The sequence below is a fragment of the Notolepis coatsorum genome (genome assembly GCF_963971535.1).
Source record: "Notolepis coatsorum genome assembly, chromosome: 13".
Taxonomy (NCBI): domain Eukaryota; kingdom Metazoa; phylum Chordata; class Actinopteri; order Aulopiformes; family Paralepididae; genus Notolepis; species Notolepis coatsorum.
This window is the reverse complement of record NC_140177.1, coordinates 27,834,405-27,849,504: the sequence shown is the minus strand read 5'-3', so window position 1 is coordinate 27,849,504 and position 15,100 is coordinate 27,834,405. Positions and strand designations below refer to the sequence as shown.

Genomic DNA, 15,100 nt, shown 5'->3' with positions numbered 1-15,100 from the left:
ACCCCCCCTCAGAGCTGGACATGTTTGTCAGGGTACCCCCCCCCCCCCCCCCCCCTCAGAGCTGGACATGTTTGTCAGGGTACCCCCCCCTCAGAGCTGGACATGTTTGTCAGGGTACCCCCCCCCCCCCTCAGAGCTGGACATGTTTGTTTGTCAGGGTACCCCCTCCCCCCCCCCCCTCAGAGCTGGACATGTTTGTCAGGGTACAGTACATTCCTCCCCCCCGCCTCACTCTGCCATCACTGTCACTAGGAATGAGTTTGATCTGTGAGGGATTCAAACGGAACTGACTCAGTCAGACAGTCACTCACTCATCTCTGACACGCTCCGCTGATGGATAGGGCAGCAACAAAGACAACGATTGGCCAGATCCTGTCCACTGTGCCTTAGCTCTGTCCTTGCTGTTGCAACTCAGCCTTCATTGTCCTCTGTCGGGTTGTCTCGCTCCTCCCTCTCCTTCGTCTGCAGTCCAATTGACCATATTCAGACAGTGGCCATTTTTCTCTGTGGCCATGTCTTATTTCTGCCTCTGTGCCTCAAAATGTGCGCTGCCTTGAATGAAGCTCCGTCCCTCTCGCTCCGGTCTTCTCCGTCCCTCTTGCTCCTGTCATCTTGTCTCCGTCCCTCTTGCTCCTGTCATCTTTTCTCCGTCCCTCTCGCTCCTGTCCCTCTTGTCTCCGTCCCTCTCGCTCCCGTCATCTCCGTCCCTCTCGCTCCCGTCATCTCCGTCCCTTTCTCTCCCATCTTCTCTGTCCCTCTCTCCCGTCTTCTCTGTCCCTCTCGCTCCTGTCCCTCTTGTCTCCGTCCCTCTCGCTCCCATCGCCTCCGTCCCTCTCTCCCGTCTTCTGTCCCTATCTCCCGTCTTCTGTCCCTCTTGTCTCCGTCCCTCTCGCTCCCGTCGTCTCCGCCCGTTGACTTTTCATGTATTTGCGCACCTCAACATTTCTCGTGCAGCTGTCTGAACGCACGGCGAGCACTTTGTTAAAAATCGAATGTGTGAACAATGAAATGTGTGCCGTCTGTAATCATGGGTGTGTGTGTGTGCGTGCGTGTGCATGCATGTGTGTGTGTGTTCTCACGGTCCACACTCCAGTCTATTGAACCAGCTGACAGTCTGTGTCGGAGCTCTTCAGCTTCATCGGGCAGTCAGAGATGATGAAGGCCTGATGAAAGACTCATCATTAATGCATAGGGGACAGATGTATCGGGATCGTCTGCCTTGCCTGCCCGCTTCACACAATGACTGCATGGAAAGAGAGGAGGATGTGTGAGTGCGCGTGTGTGAGGGAGGGAGAGCTTGAATAGGCAGATGTAGGGTTGAAATGTGGGATGTGAGAAATCAGAATGGATGGTGTCACTGCTTAGAAGGGGTGAATGTAGTGAGTGGTATATTGTCTTGTAATTGCAATAACTACTGGAGAGAATTGATTAGGTTTTCCATCTATTTCTCTCCTCTCATTCCCTTCATCCTCCCCACATTTTCTCCATTGCCCTCCCTCTTTCTCCCTGCCCATCCCCTCCTCCCCCTTTCTCTCTCTCTCTAGCTGAACAAGGCGTTCCAGGAGGAGGAGTCTCCGGTGGTCATATACTGCATCAGCATGCAGTGGTTCCGTGAGTGGGAGGGCTTTGTCAAAGGAAAGGACAATGGTGAGTGGACAAGGTGGCCTCGCTTGAATCGCTTCCCCCGCCCCTCGTTGTTCCTCATTGGCTATTCGAGAGGCTAAAACGCTCCCCATTTGACCGCAGGGCCTTCCTCCCGGTAGCTGGTGGTTCCACTGTGGTGATTTATCATGGGAAAATCACTTCCATTTGGGTCAAGTCACTTTCCCCATCATTCGCTTGAGTGTTTCCCATTTACACCAAAATGGTACATGTCGAGTCATTCTGACATTTTGTATGGATGAGAAAAGACCACTCGGAAGATTTTTTTTTTTTCACATGCCATTTTCTACAGTTGCCAGATGCTGCTTGTGGCGATGAAACAACGAGAAGACACTGTATAAACGTCCCCTTCAGTCTCTCGCTTTATCTTCAAAGAGCATGTAGTCCCTCGGCTGTTTCAAAACGTGATGTCAAATTGAATCCCATTTCCTTTATCTTCTCTTGCTTTGTATTATCATATCTATAGGAGCTTCATGTGTACTGAAAGGCCTCTTTTTTTCACTAATGTCTGCTCCTTTTTTATTATTCCTTCTCCCAGTGTAGAAACTCAGGAGCACAGGTTGCTTTTATAGTGTAACGGAAACATTTGGCATCGGGGGGATAATTGCACTTGGTAGATGGAGCGGTGTCTGCACACTGTGTGCTGTTTCCAGTGTGTATTATTACCAAACGTGACGTCTTGAGCTACATGCTTCTAATTCAAGGATAATTGCACTCGTGTACAATTGCATGTTATGACATACCTCTCGGTAGACTATATGGGTTCGTATTACTGCGTGCAGCTCTGACAACGAGACCTTTTCTCCCCCTCTTTTGCAGATCCACCGGGGCCAATTGATAATTCCAAGATTGCAATAAACAAGAACGGCCATTTAACACTCAAACAAGGTAAAAGGCCTCTCAATTATTTACTGTTCTCTTCATCGTAGTGTCCCTAGTGCTGTAATCGCTGATTGTGTCTTCTTGGGGTAAATCGATTTGAATTAGTCATGTTTGAAAGCCTTGCAGGCTTTCAGGCAGTCTCCCTAATCATCATCACATTTTTTATTCAAAAAGACCATTGAGGTTTCCCTAATTTACAATGGTGTTGAGGAAACAGACAGTTTAAATAAATAAGACATCAAAAGTAGTAACGCAACCAGATTTTTTTTAAATCGCCTAAAACACAAGATAAAAATGAAGATAAAAACAAAGGCAATCAGCTAAAACAGTTACAGACTGATACACAGATGTTCCATGAGTCAGGAGCATTAACGGAAAAGGCAGACTTTCCGAGCTCAGAGCATGCTTGAGGGACCTTTTTGAGCGAGTCCAAAGTTATGAACCAGCAACATTGTGATGTAAGGTGGTAGCTTACCAATAAGGGCTTTGTAAATAAACAAATACCAATGTTTATTGTGCCTCTCTGCAAGAAAAGGCCAACCAAGCTTATTATACAGGAGACAATGGTGCATAGCCATCACCAGTAATCTGAGGGCAGAGTGATGAATCGAGTTAAGTGGTTAAGAGTGGAAGCAGCAGCATGACAGGAGCAAGAGGGACAGATAGAAATGACATCATAGTCCAAAACCGATTCAATTATCCTTTTTCCTATTAATCAAAGGAAAACTGGTCTTGCTGGCAAGGTTGTCTATAGGGCATTTAATTGTCAACTTCTCATCAAGCTAGATGCCAAAGATATTATACTGAGTGACTCTCTCAATGCTAGAACCACTCTGTCGATATACGCAAAACATTATATTCAATATTTCTGGCTCTAGTAAACGACATGGATATTTTACTTGCATTAAGTACCAATTCAACTTCCTGTAGAGCATTAAATGAATGTTGCAGGTTCTCAATGGCCAGTTGTACAGTGTCAGCAATACAATACACAGTAGTGTCATCAACATAAAGATGGGCTTGTCAACCATTCAAGGAAGAGACAATATTGTTGAGGATGGGACTTTGTGGCACACCTTTTGTTATTGAAAAAAATGCAGACTGGGCATTTCCTGACTTCACATACTGCCTTTCAAACAGATAATTCTGAAACCAATCACACCTAATGGGTGGTTGTCTGTTCCAGGACTGCAGGCTCTACTGTCAGGCTGTCTGTCTCAGTGCTTGAGCAATGGTGTGCGGATATCTCATTGTTTATCCAGAGGGCCTGGGAAACTGTATTGTGTCCAGGCTTGTCTTTTAATCTGTGATTTTGAATGGGAATGGGAGGACTAAACTATTCATAGCATAGAAAAACTTTGCAAACAAGCCTCTGGGAAGTTGTGTAGACCTAATTGTCCTGGGGTTTACATGTAAATAGCAGTGATATTGGCGAATGCTTCAACCTCTTGTGTTCTTACTTGCACCAACCCTTCAGGTGCCGACTCGGGGCAGATCTCGGAGGAGACGTGGAACTTCCTCCACTCCATCCACGGCGGAGGTCCGGTGGTGACGGTTCGACCCAACATCAGCCACCAGGAAGTGGAGAGCTCGCAGTCGGAGGAGAAGATAGAAGTGGAGACGCGCTCAGTTTAACAAAACAACCTACTAGAAAAAACCATCCCCAAGAAGAAAAAAACTATTTCAAAAACAAAAAGCCTTTTGTTTTGCACTTGACTTTAATTTCACAAGCATTCGAGCAAAGGAACCTCATCCTTGACCACTACATGACAGCCCTTGACAACTGACAGAGGGAATATACTGGTCTGAAAAGGTTTGTCATGTTGTACATAGGTGTATAAAGATCTCCTAAATTTATATTAGCACTGTATACATGTGTAAGGATGTTTTCAGAACCGAACATTTACATTTATGTGCAGCTAAAGATTTTTTTTCTCTTTGACCAAATGAGCAAATGTGTCCATGTGTCTTGTGAATTGCTAATGGTAATGAATCACAATGCGTCTTGCTGTAGATATTGACATGATATTCCTGTTGTAAAAACGATATTGTCCAAATGAATGGTTAGAAGAGCCAACCTCTGACATTAAGTGAAGAAAAATAACGCAATTATCAAGGGACTAAGAAGTAGTCTCGGGAACGAATTTTACGTTTTGCACTGTACTGTAGGATGGCTAAGTGGCATGTTGACACAAATGTCTGGTTTGTATTTGAATGTACCAGTACTGATAGTACATGTCCCAGCACTTGGTGGTTATTTATCCCTGAGGGGTGAGATTTACTATGTTAATAAGACTTTTTTTTGTAGAAAAATGTGGCAGGCGGAGTGTTTTCAGAACGCATGCTTTTGACATTATTCACATAAACAAACAAATCCAGCTGAACATCACATTTAATTGCATGTAAATGCAAAGCTGCTCAGAAAATGTGTACATGATCACTAAATCTGCGACTATCCTGTCTGAATTGTATATGTACAGAATACATAATGAGATATGTAATCAGCATCTTCATCTGCAATCTAATTGAAGGCATTCATTTCTGTGTATGGGCATGGTGTTGCTTACTGTATGTGTTCACTGATTGGGGGGCACAACGAATGCTGTACATGTACTCCATATTGCAAATGGATGTCTCCTGACTAAAAATCCCTTCTGATTTTTGCTGGCTGACACTATTAAAACTTGATAAAAACATGTTTAAATGCGTGGTCGGGTTGATTTTGTCACCCACTTGGTGTTACTTATTATTACTTGCATATTATCCATGAGGTAGAACACCCAGGGGTTCAAATCACAAGTCCTCGTGGACCTAGTTTAATAAGTTCGGTAATAAGCTGTTAGTAATTTAGATGCGAATAATGATCATAATAATAAGTAGGTGAGATGACCCCGACCACTTTGACACAGTGCACTCTTGGCAGGGGAATATTCAATAATAGCATTGGGTTTTGATGAGCGCGGCTGAATCGGCGCACACACACACACCCAGACTAGTTGACTGGCTGGAAAACATGGCTGCTGCCGAGTGTGCAGCAAAATTACGGAAGTGAGGTATGTGTAATTATTCTGCTACACAAGACATTTGTACAGTTGTCCACATTTTCCTAGCATATACAATACGTGTGTCTGAAACATGATTTCATTTGAGGTGTAAAAAATGTCCACAGTAGGCATATTCGCAATACGCAAATGCATCGGCAAAGTTGTGCGCGGAACAATCGGCTGCTAGCTAACGGTTAGCCTCCTGCGGTTAGCTGCTTAGCTAACTAGCTAGCTGTCCCCGTTGTGCGTCTCGGACTGTTGTGCTGCTTCATTGACAACTAGGCTAGCATGGTCCACTTCAGATGTTAATGTTAGCGGATTCAAACGTCAGTTGCGATTCCCCATATAGCCATTTAACGTGAATGTTAGAGCCACAGTTACTTGTTTGGCTAGATAACCAACTAAGTTAGGTAACACTAACATTCCTAATAGTAAGCTAAACAACATATCGCAGCACGCTACGATTCTGATTTCACGCGATGCAGCTACAAGCAAAGCCAACAGCAACACGAACTAGCTAAGCTAACCGATCTGGCTAACTATTCATTGACGGGAGAAAATATAACTTGGCCAATCAACCAGGTAGCTAGCTCGCGAATACGTTTGGTGGTCTCCGTTTTAAGGGGATACATAAACACATGAGCTACGATGCATTTAACGGTATTTTACAGGTTGTTGGCTTAGTTGTTACTTTGGATAACTTGGCAATTCGGCAGAGGGAGGCTGCTAACGTTAGCCCACTAGCTTAACGCCAGACGGGTCGAGTTGGTCGTAGTTGGCACATGCTAAGCACTTAGCTTTCAAACTAGCCCTTCTATTTGCTGCATGTTCTTTTCTGTCGTTAAATATCTCGCTTTCTGCGTTCCATGTCGGCGCTTCATTACGTGTACATTACTGCAAAGTACGCCGGCTCAGTGGGTGGCACGTGCGGCAGCGGCACGAGCTCGTTGAGTGAGACTGCGTCCTCGTGCCTCCAACTTCGGCAGCAGTGTTGGGCTCGCGGCAGCCGGCAGCCGAGCCGGGAGGCTGGGACTTCTGCGTGTTTCCCACCGGCTGTGTGTACCAATGCCAACTCGCGGATTTAGTGTACCAGTAGGCCCTCTACAGAAGCTGTAACCACAGGGACACAATTAAAGATATACATAGTTGAAGGTGAGATTTATAAAAAAAATTTTTCTTTTTTTTAATGCAACGTTACAGCTCCTCTGTTTTGCATTGCAATGTTTTGAAATTATTTGCTAAACTAACGTCACATCCATCATATCCTTGTGATATGTGTGTTTTTTTCTTTTTACTTTCCTTGAGTTTAAAAGGTCCATAATTTGTAGGACAGTTTTTGTTGTTGTTGTGGATTCGGCTACATATAGTGCAGGTCATTGTAGAAGCCATGGTCGGACAGCACGTGTATAATAAGTTGAGTGAAACGCGCTTTATGTAAGCAGGAAGTTGCTCGTTGAGAATCACATACTGTTGTCGTTATTCAAGTCAACTGCAGTGACTGGTTTTGAAATAGGAAGCTTTGTATGTCCACATTCATATTCACTATGAATATCGCCTCTATGTAAGATAATTGCGTCGTATTCAGACACAAATGTCAGCTCAGTTGCCATACAAGAGTAGTGACTGCTAATGCAATGGTCAGTGTCATGGCTTAAAATATAGTTCATTAAGTCATTTTAACTCATTGACTGCCACGCTCTTTTCCCATCTTTACTCAATGACGCCAGCGTTATTGACCATTTTAGCTATGTTTGCAGACCCATCGTGTGTTCTGTATTATAGCTATGGAGACAATAGTATGGCTCATTTGACAGGCATTGTTCATAGTCCATCACTGACTAACCAGTTAATTTCTATATACTGTAGTTTGTGCACTATTACACGCTAGACATTGCCCCTTTCCAAAATAATCCAGTCTTTTTTCATAGATCGTGAGATATGATGCGTTATATACAATATGCCCAAATCGTTCGGGTTGCTCGCCTGAAACCCCAAATACTTCCAAATAAAAGGTATATACCATGTACATATGTGTCTTCACAGAATCAGTCCGTGCAGTGGTTAGAATGTGGTAAAGAGGAAAAGGATCAAAACCCAAGTATACTCTGGTTTTGGCGCTCAACGATTGGCGACGAAACCCGACTATACTCGGGTTTGGCGCAGAAAGAGTTAATGTATGGTTTCCATCAAACCTTGTTTCAAATATATGGGGTCTAGCCAAGGAGAAATCAGTAACTTTCTATAAATTGGCAGTAGGGATGTTCGATATTGGCTTTTTTACCGATATACCGATATTGTCCAACTCATAATTTTTTGATACTGATATGCAGGGTTCCCCCCCCCAAAAACGGAATAATTTCAGGTAATTAACATTACATATCTCTTGTCGTGGAATTAACACAACATTATGCATACTTTTGACAATAAATAAAACCAGAATTTGTTCTTGCATGCTTGCCTGGGTAAATAAATGTAAATTTTTATTTAAATTCTTTTAAACGAATATTTATAATTTCCGATATCACATTTTAATGCCAATATCGGCCGATAATATCGGTAGGTCGATAATATCGGACATCCCTAGTTGGCAGGAGTCTAGTCGCCCCGGCAACTGTTTGAAGAAACAAGCTCAGATTGTAAGATTGTGAAACAGAGTTGGCACATCCCCACCATGCTGGTATCGCTGCTAGGAGGTTAGGGGGGGCTACTGTGCCAGCCAGTTATTGGAAGGATTAGCCTAAGTGAATGACTATCTAAGCACAGCCTAGATTTCTGTAAACAAATCCTAATAACAACCCTTATTCTACCTCTTGCACCAGCCAAGTTGTAAAAACAAGCAGTGTGTTTTTCCTGATTGCTTGGCATTGGCAAGAACCGATCACATGCATTTTAGTCAAGTCAAGTGTCAAGTGTTCCTTTATTAATCCCCTCTGGGAAATTCAAGTGTCATAGCAGCATGGTGGGGAAGAGGTACAGCAGGTAGGATAGGTAGTAATAATAATAGACCATAGAACAAAGTGCAAGTAGTAATGATAATAGAGATAACGGTAGTAGTAGTGAACAGTAGTGGGTGGCAGGATTTAATCGGACAGCGGTAATGGTGATGGTCCAAACCATAGTAACACACTGCACCAGAGTCCCTGCAGTGTTTATTATTAAGAGTCGGATAGTCCTAATGGTTCTCAAGTTCAACAGCCGTTATTGTTCAAAGACTGACATGGTTCATGATTTTGAGAGAACCTCAGATGGGTAGGCCTAATTAGTTGTGTCGTGTCAAGTCTAAGGATGAGCGGGCTGTCTGAATAAGCTGCCCCACCCCTCCCTCTATCTGTTATTCTTTCCCTCCCTTATTTTTATGCATGGTCAAGTCACATTAGCTTTCTCAGCTGGGGTCTTCAGTGTGGTGTGTGAATGGCCTGCATGTAAGTAGTGCTTTGTCCAGGTGACTTACGTTTTCGGACATTATCAAGATTAGACACGATAATGTTGTCAAACAGCAACCTCTCTAGGCTAAATAGCCTCTCTTGGTGCTGTACATTGTTTTTATTTTTTAAACTTTTTTGTGGACTGGTTGCTTTTGCTGGCTTACACCTCAGGTTCTGCCAAGAGAGGTCTGGAGAAATTCACACACTCAAGACTCAATAATAGTGTGTGTGTGTGTGTATATTTATATCTATCTCAGGGCTCAACTAGAGCCATATGAAATCCGTTTTATTATTTTCCAAATTCCATTTTATTTTTTCCCAAATTCCATTTTTTCCGTTTTAATATTTCAGAATTCTGTATTTTGCCTTTTATGCTAATTTTACCATCAGAAATAGTGTCTAATAAGTGGGAATGAATAAATGTCCACAATTGAATAAGATATAACAGTCCATTTAATGTTTTTAAGTGCTTCAACTCAGAAATACAGTTCAATTTTACACAATATTTTTCAATTAATATTGTGACAAAATAAAAATACATATTTCAAGTGTAAACAATAGATACAGCTAGCTACTACTGACATTATCACAATGACAATGTCAGTAACCTAGCTATATCTATTATATTGTGATGAAATATAGTAATGCATAATTTAGGCACCTTTAGTTTAGTTTATTTCGTTTATAAAGGACAGTGTATAATGGCAAACGTTTGCATTAAACAAATGTATGAGTGCACCAGATTTAGCAAGAAGCTATCATTTCCATCTATAGTCCTATGTACTGTAACGTTTCATAGCTATTTAAGTTTATTTAGATTATAAAGGGCAGTGTATAATGACAATAGTTTGCATTAAACAAATGGATGGGTGCACTAGATTTAGCAAGAAGCTATCATTTCCATCTATAGTCCTATGTAATGTAACGTTTCATAGCTATTTAAGTTTATTTAGATTATAAAGGGCAGTGTATAATGACAATCGTTTGCATTAAACAAATTGATGGGTGCACCAGATTTAGCTAGAACTTCTAGAAGCTATCATTTCCATAGATAGTCCTATAACGTTACATAGCTATTTAAGTGTATTTAGTTTATAAAGGGCAGTCGTTTGCGCAAAACACCTTATCACCGGAGGCATAAAAGTCATTAGGATACTGTTCTGCTCTGAATTGAGGGCTTATTGTGGAATAGTTTAGCTTCTTGACGATGTTAACACAAGCAGCCAGACGCTTGAGCACCGCGGCTGTGTTGTGTGTAACACGCTGTAGCGTCCCCGCCTCCCCGGTCGCGTGTACACCAAACGTTCCACCCAAAAACGAAATTTCAGTCCAGATTAGGCCAAATTCTGCAATATTCCACGTTTTGCAGTTGATTCCATTTTTATTGGTTAATTCCGCGATTCCGTCCGCGATTCCGTGAACGCGGATTTCATATGGCTCTAGGCTCAACACTAACCTTTTTCCCAAGGAGTACATGTGCTTCTAAATTAAAAGATTTTAGACGCAACATTTATTTATGAGCACAGTGAAACATTTGAATGATTTTAGAATATTTCAAATATAGCTAATAAATTGAAATATGTATTATCATCAACTATCCAGTTCGTTTTCATAGTGCAACGTTTGGCTAGAGAGAGGGAGAGAGATTTTGTGTTTGCAAATTCAACTGAAATGAAAGTAATCTCACCCAGAGGACTGCTCCGCTGTGAGCTGCTCCAGGGTCAGTTTAACTGTTTTGTTTTAACTGGTCCAGAGGACTGCTCTGCTGTGAGCTGCTCCAGGGTCAGTTGAACTGTTTTAACTGGTCCAGAGGACTGCTCCGCTAGGGCTGGGCGATATGGCCAAAAACGTTATCGCGATAAAATTATAAAATTATTTTCATATCACTCGATATCGATAATTATCGTCGATATCATTTCTGTCAAGTTTAATAAATTCTTATGCCCGGCGCCGATGGACGGGCTATTAATAGACTTGCTTGTTTTGCTGCTGCGAATGTCTCGAGTTGATGTCGTCATCAGTCCGTGCACGTTCTTCTACGCACCAGTGCATAGATTATTATATTCCACCAGGGGGCAACCTACCGCCACTGGATCATATGCATTATAAGTAGCGATGCACCGATGTGAAAATTGTGGCCGATACCGATAACCTAGGGCTGGGCGATATAACGATAACGATAAATATCGCGATATATTTTAATAATCGATATCGAATATCGAAATAAAAAAAAAATCGAAAAATCGTTTTTTTTTTTTTTTTTTAGTTTTTTTTACCTGCAACAGGGCAGTTTTAAAACCATGGACAGTGGACAGACTTGTCTTTCTTGCCTGCAACTTAAAGTAATGGCTTTGCTTGTCCAAATGACAATACTGACCAAATTCAGATTTCTTTTTCTCTTGTCCATTTATTTTGTTTGCTTTCTAATTTAAAATACATTTTGAAACCGTCTGTACACAGTAGGCTATGTGTGCTAGCAGAACTAGACTCCAGTCACGAGTCACAGTTAGGGGTGGGACGATACATAGATCCAGATCGATACATCGATGTAATTATCAACGATCGAATCGGATCGATGCGATGTAATAAGATCGATTCATATCGATACTCTTATTTTGAAAATCCTGTGGCGAGTCTCATAACTGATTGTGTTAAATGGGCATATGATATCATCTCATATCGATCGCAGGCACCTGAATCTAATCGTATCGTATTGTATCGTGAGAGACTTTGTGATATCGGCAAATATCGTATCGTTGTCCAAAGAATCGATATCGTATTGTATCATGATGAAACTGGTGATTCCCACCCCTAGTCACAGTGCACATGTGCGGTGGTTTGTCCACCAAAAAAGCGCCAAAAGATCAAAAATAAACTAGCAGAGCCAGAACTGTTCAACTCCTCTGGAGCCACAGCCAGCAGAGAAGCCGGTTTACTTTTAAACCAGCTGCAGCCTGAGAACTGGAGTGTGAGGGGATGTAACACTAAAGATGGCGGCAATGACAAAGAATTGCTGCAAAATAAACATACATCTGTTGTTAAAAAAAAAAAAATGTTTTTTTTTTTTTTTTTTTTTTATACTTATAACAATTCGATAATTATCGATATCGAGAAATAAAATAAAATTATCATATCGTTATCGCGATATGATTTTTTTCCATATCGCCCAGCCCTACGATAACCGATATTAATATTGCTGTTCTGGCCGATACCGATATTTACCGATGTCGATATCTCTGTATAGAAAACACTTTTTTCTGATAATCAAATAAAGAGCTATTTTCCAAAACGCATACTTTTTTTTACTTTTGTAACTTATTTTCAGAAATTACTGATATTTTGAAACTATTTAAGGCCAAAACATGTAAAAAGAAAAGAAAAGATTTTTTTTTATAAATATATATATCGGCCCTATCTTGATATCGGACCGATACCGATGTGTAAAAAAACGGCCATATCGGCCGATATTATATCGGCGGCCGATATATCGTGCATCACTAATTATAAGAATGACAATGTACTAACTATCACCCTAAAATACTCCGTTCCGCCCAGGGCCCGAAACATTTGGCGAGTAAAGTGGCCTAATTTCCTCCCCTGTTGGTGATCCTTTTCTGTGTTTTATTAAATAATGATTTTCAGATTTTGAGAAATGGTCAAACTTATCCAAATATGGTATTTTCATGGAAAACAGTGCAGCTGCAACAGATAGCATTTTAGTGATAATTTTCTGTAATCCAAAAAAAGAAATAAAAAAATGTATAAAAAAAGAAATTCAAGGCACCTCTGCGCACCCTGTTGAGAACCGCTGCTCCAGGCCACACCATGAATCATCTAATTTCAAACCTTTATTTAAACTCGAAAGGCAACTGAGGTACATGCATACAAAATCATAATAAGACACCAAGTCGAGGCAAAAAGCAAGCATAACAAATCAATTGAAACACGTACAACTTGATTGACAAAGGTTGGAGATCAAGGTTTTAACAGAGGGGAGCATCTCAAGCTTTAAGGACTATAACTATGGTTGCAATACTATGGCCCATTTGACATCGAGTATCTATCGTTCAAGATGTGAAAAAGAAATAATTTTTCCATCCATACATACCCGTTTTATACCGTGGTGAATACAAGTGTGGTTTTAGAGCAGTTTAGGGTAATTCCTGGGAGGCTACTGCTAGTAATTCCTGGGAGGCTAGTAATAGCCTGCAACGTATATTATACTTAATCCATTGGCATTTTGTCTCTATACACGCTACAATAAAAAATTCAAATGCATATGATCGGTATATTATGTTGTTCCATCATGAATGCATGAAAGGGGCGGGGGGGGGTCGTTTCTGATGAATTGATTGTCAATAACGTCATTCGTTAGTACAACAACATACGCTGATCAGGGCGATGGCTATGAAAACAAGGCACAATCGAGCTGAAATTGACGTTAAATTGCTCTTACCTATGGCCGGTGGGATTCCAAAAAGAATATTCCAATTATTTGAAAACTATTCAATGCGATCGGGTGAAGCCCTTGGTCCAGGTTACTAGAAAAGTCCGCCCGGAGGAATTTCATCGACGCACAGCCCCATACACAGTCTCAAAGGAAGTGCAACATCGGCCGCATACCACCAGACGGCGGTATTGGACTTTTGCAATCTCAGACTCATTCCCTATGGTAACACAGGCTCCCTGGATGGATAACGAATGGAAATGGCGAATAAAAGAAATAACGATCAAATAACGTATATATATAGTGGTTGGCGTTCAACGATTGGCGGACAATCGTTGTTGGCAGGGAATGAGTTAAGGTTTGGATTTTGTGTGCCCTGTATGCAAGATCCATGTCCTTTGCCAGTCACATACCTATTTAAGTGATGAACTGCACTATGTGTGCTTGTTTTTAGAGATTTTAGATACGTTTTATACTCGTGCTACACTGCTACAAGATTTTGGCCTATGCTACAAAACTATCAACCTCTGTAGCACTAGTGCTATGTGCAAAAAAAGTTAACATACAGCATTTGCGAACGCATAAACTATCTTAAAATTATGGCTATGTGTCTAATAGGGCTGGGCGATATAACAATAACGATAAATATCGCGATATATTTTAATCGATATCGAATATCGAAATTTTAAAAAAATATATCGAAAAATCGTTTTTTATTTATTTTATTTTATTATATATATATATATATATATATATATATATATATATATATTTGTGACCTTCAACAGGGCAGTTTTAAAACCAGAGACGGTGGACAGACTTGTCTTTCTTGCCTGCAACTTAAAGTAATGGCTTTGCTTGTCCAAATGACAATACTGACCAAATTGAGATTTATTTTTCTCTAATTTAAAATACAGTTTGAAACCGTCTGTACACAGTAGGCTATGTGTGCTAGCAGAACTAGACTCCAGTCACGAGTCACGGTGCACATGTGCGTGCGGTGGTTTGTCCACCAAAAAAGCGCCAAAAGATCGAAAATAAACTAGCAGAGCCAGAACTGTTCAACTCCCCTGGAGCCACAGCCAGCAGAGAAGCCGGTTTACTTTCGCTTTTAAACCAGCTGCAGCCTGAGAACTGGAGTGTGAGGGGATGTAACACTAAAGATGGCGGCAATGACAAAGAATTGCTGCAAAATAAACATACATCTGTTGTTTATACTTATAACAATTTCGATAATTATCGATATCGAGAAATATGATAACATTATCATATCGTTATCGCAATATGATTTTTTCCCATATCGCCCAGCCCTAGTGTCTAATACACCCGTCGCGAAAATAGCCATTTACTGGAATACACAAAACACGTTGTCATTTTCCGGCTGATTTATGAATAGTTTTCAAATAAACGCTAGATTATCGAGAGTATTTGTGTTCTTATGCACGATACAAAAGTGGGCTGAAAAATCATTTATTCGTGCCACACACACACGTTGTGCAATCTGTGAAAAACAACTGATTAACCTAAAACTGGTAACATAGATTCCTTACCTCAGATCAGATGTTCTGCAAAAAGATGAATCCAATTCCTGATCGCCATTCCAAATATTGATCGCGTTTATTGATCCAACGTTATAGTCC

At 41.1% G+C, this 15,100-nt stretch overlaps 2 protein-coding genes across 6 annotated transcripts in view; both read left to right on the top strand.

The window, feature by feature from the left end:
- Positions 1-5,238, top strand: part of usp33 (ubiquitin specific peptidase 33) — a 69,047-nt gene extending 63,809 nt beyond the window's left edge. For all 5 annotated transcript variants that reach the window (XM_084327259.1, XM_084327256.1, XM_084327257.1 and 2 more), the window contains 3 exons: positions 1,545-1,647; positions 2,482-2,550; positions 4,022-5,238. In XM_084327259.1, coding sequence (XP_084183385.1) covers positions 1,545-1,647; positions 2,482-2,550; positions 4,022-4,179 — 330 coding nt within the window. In that variant the 3' untranslated portion in view covers positions 4,180-5,238. The remainder of the gene's footprint in view (positions 1-1,544; positions 1,648-2,481; positions 2,551-4,021) is intronic.
- A 292-nt stretch (positions 5,239-5,530) lies between these two features.
- zzz3 (zinc finger, ZZ-type containing 3) overlaps positions 5,531-15,100 on the top strand; it is an 85,222-nt gene continuing 75,652 nt past the window's right edge. Inside the window, exon 1 of the mRNA XM_084326872.1 lies at positions 5,531-5,597. The gene's annotated coding sequence lies outside the window, so the exon portion shown is untranslated. The remainder of the gene's footprint in view (positions 5,598-15,100) is intronic.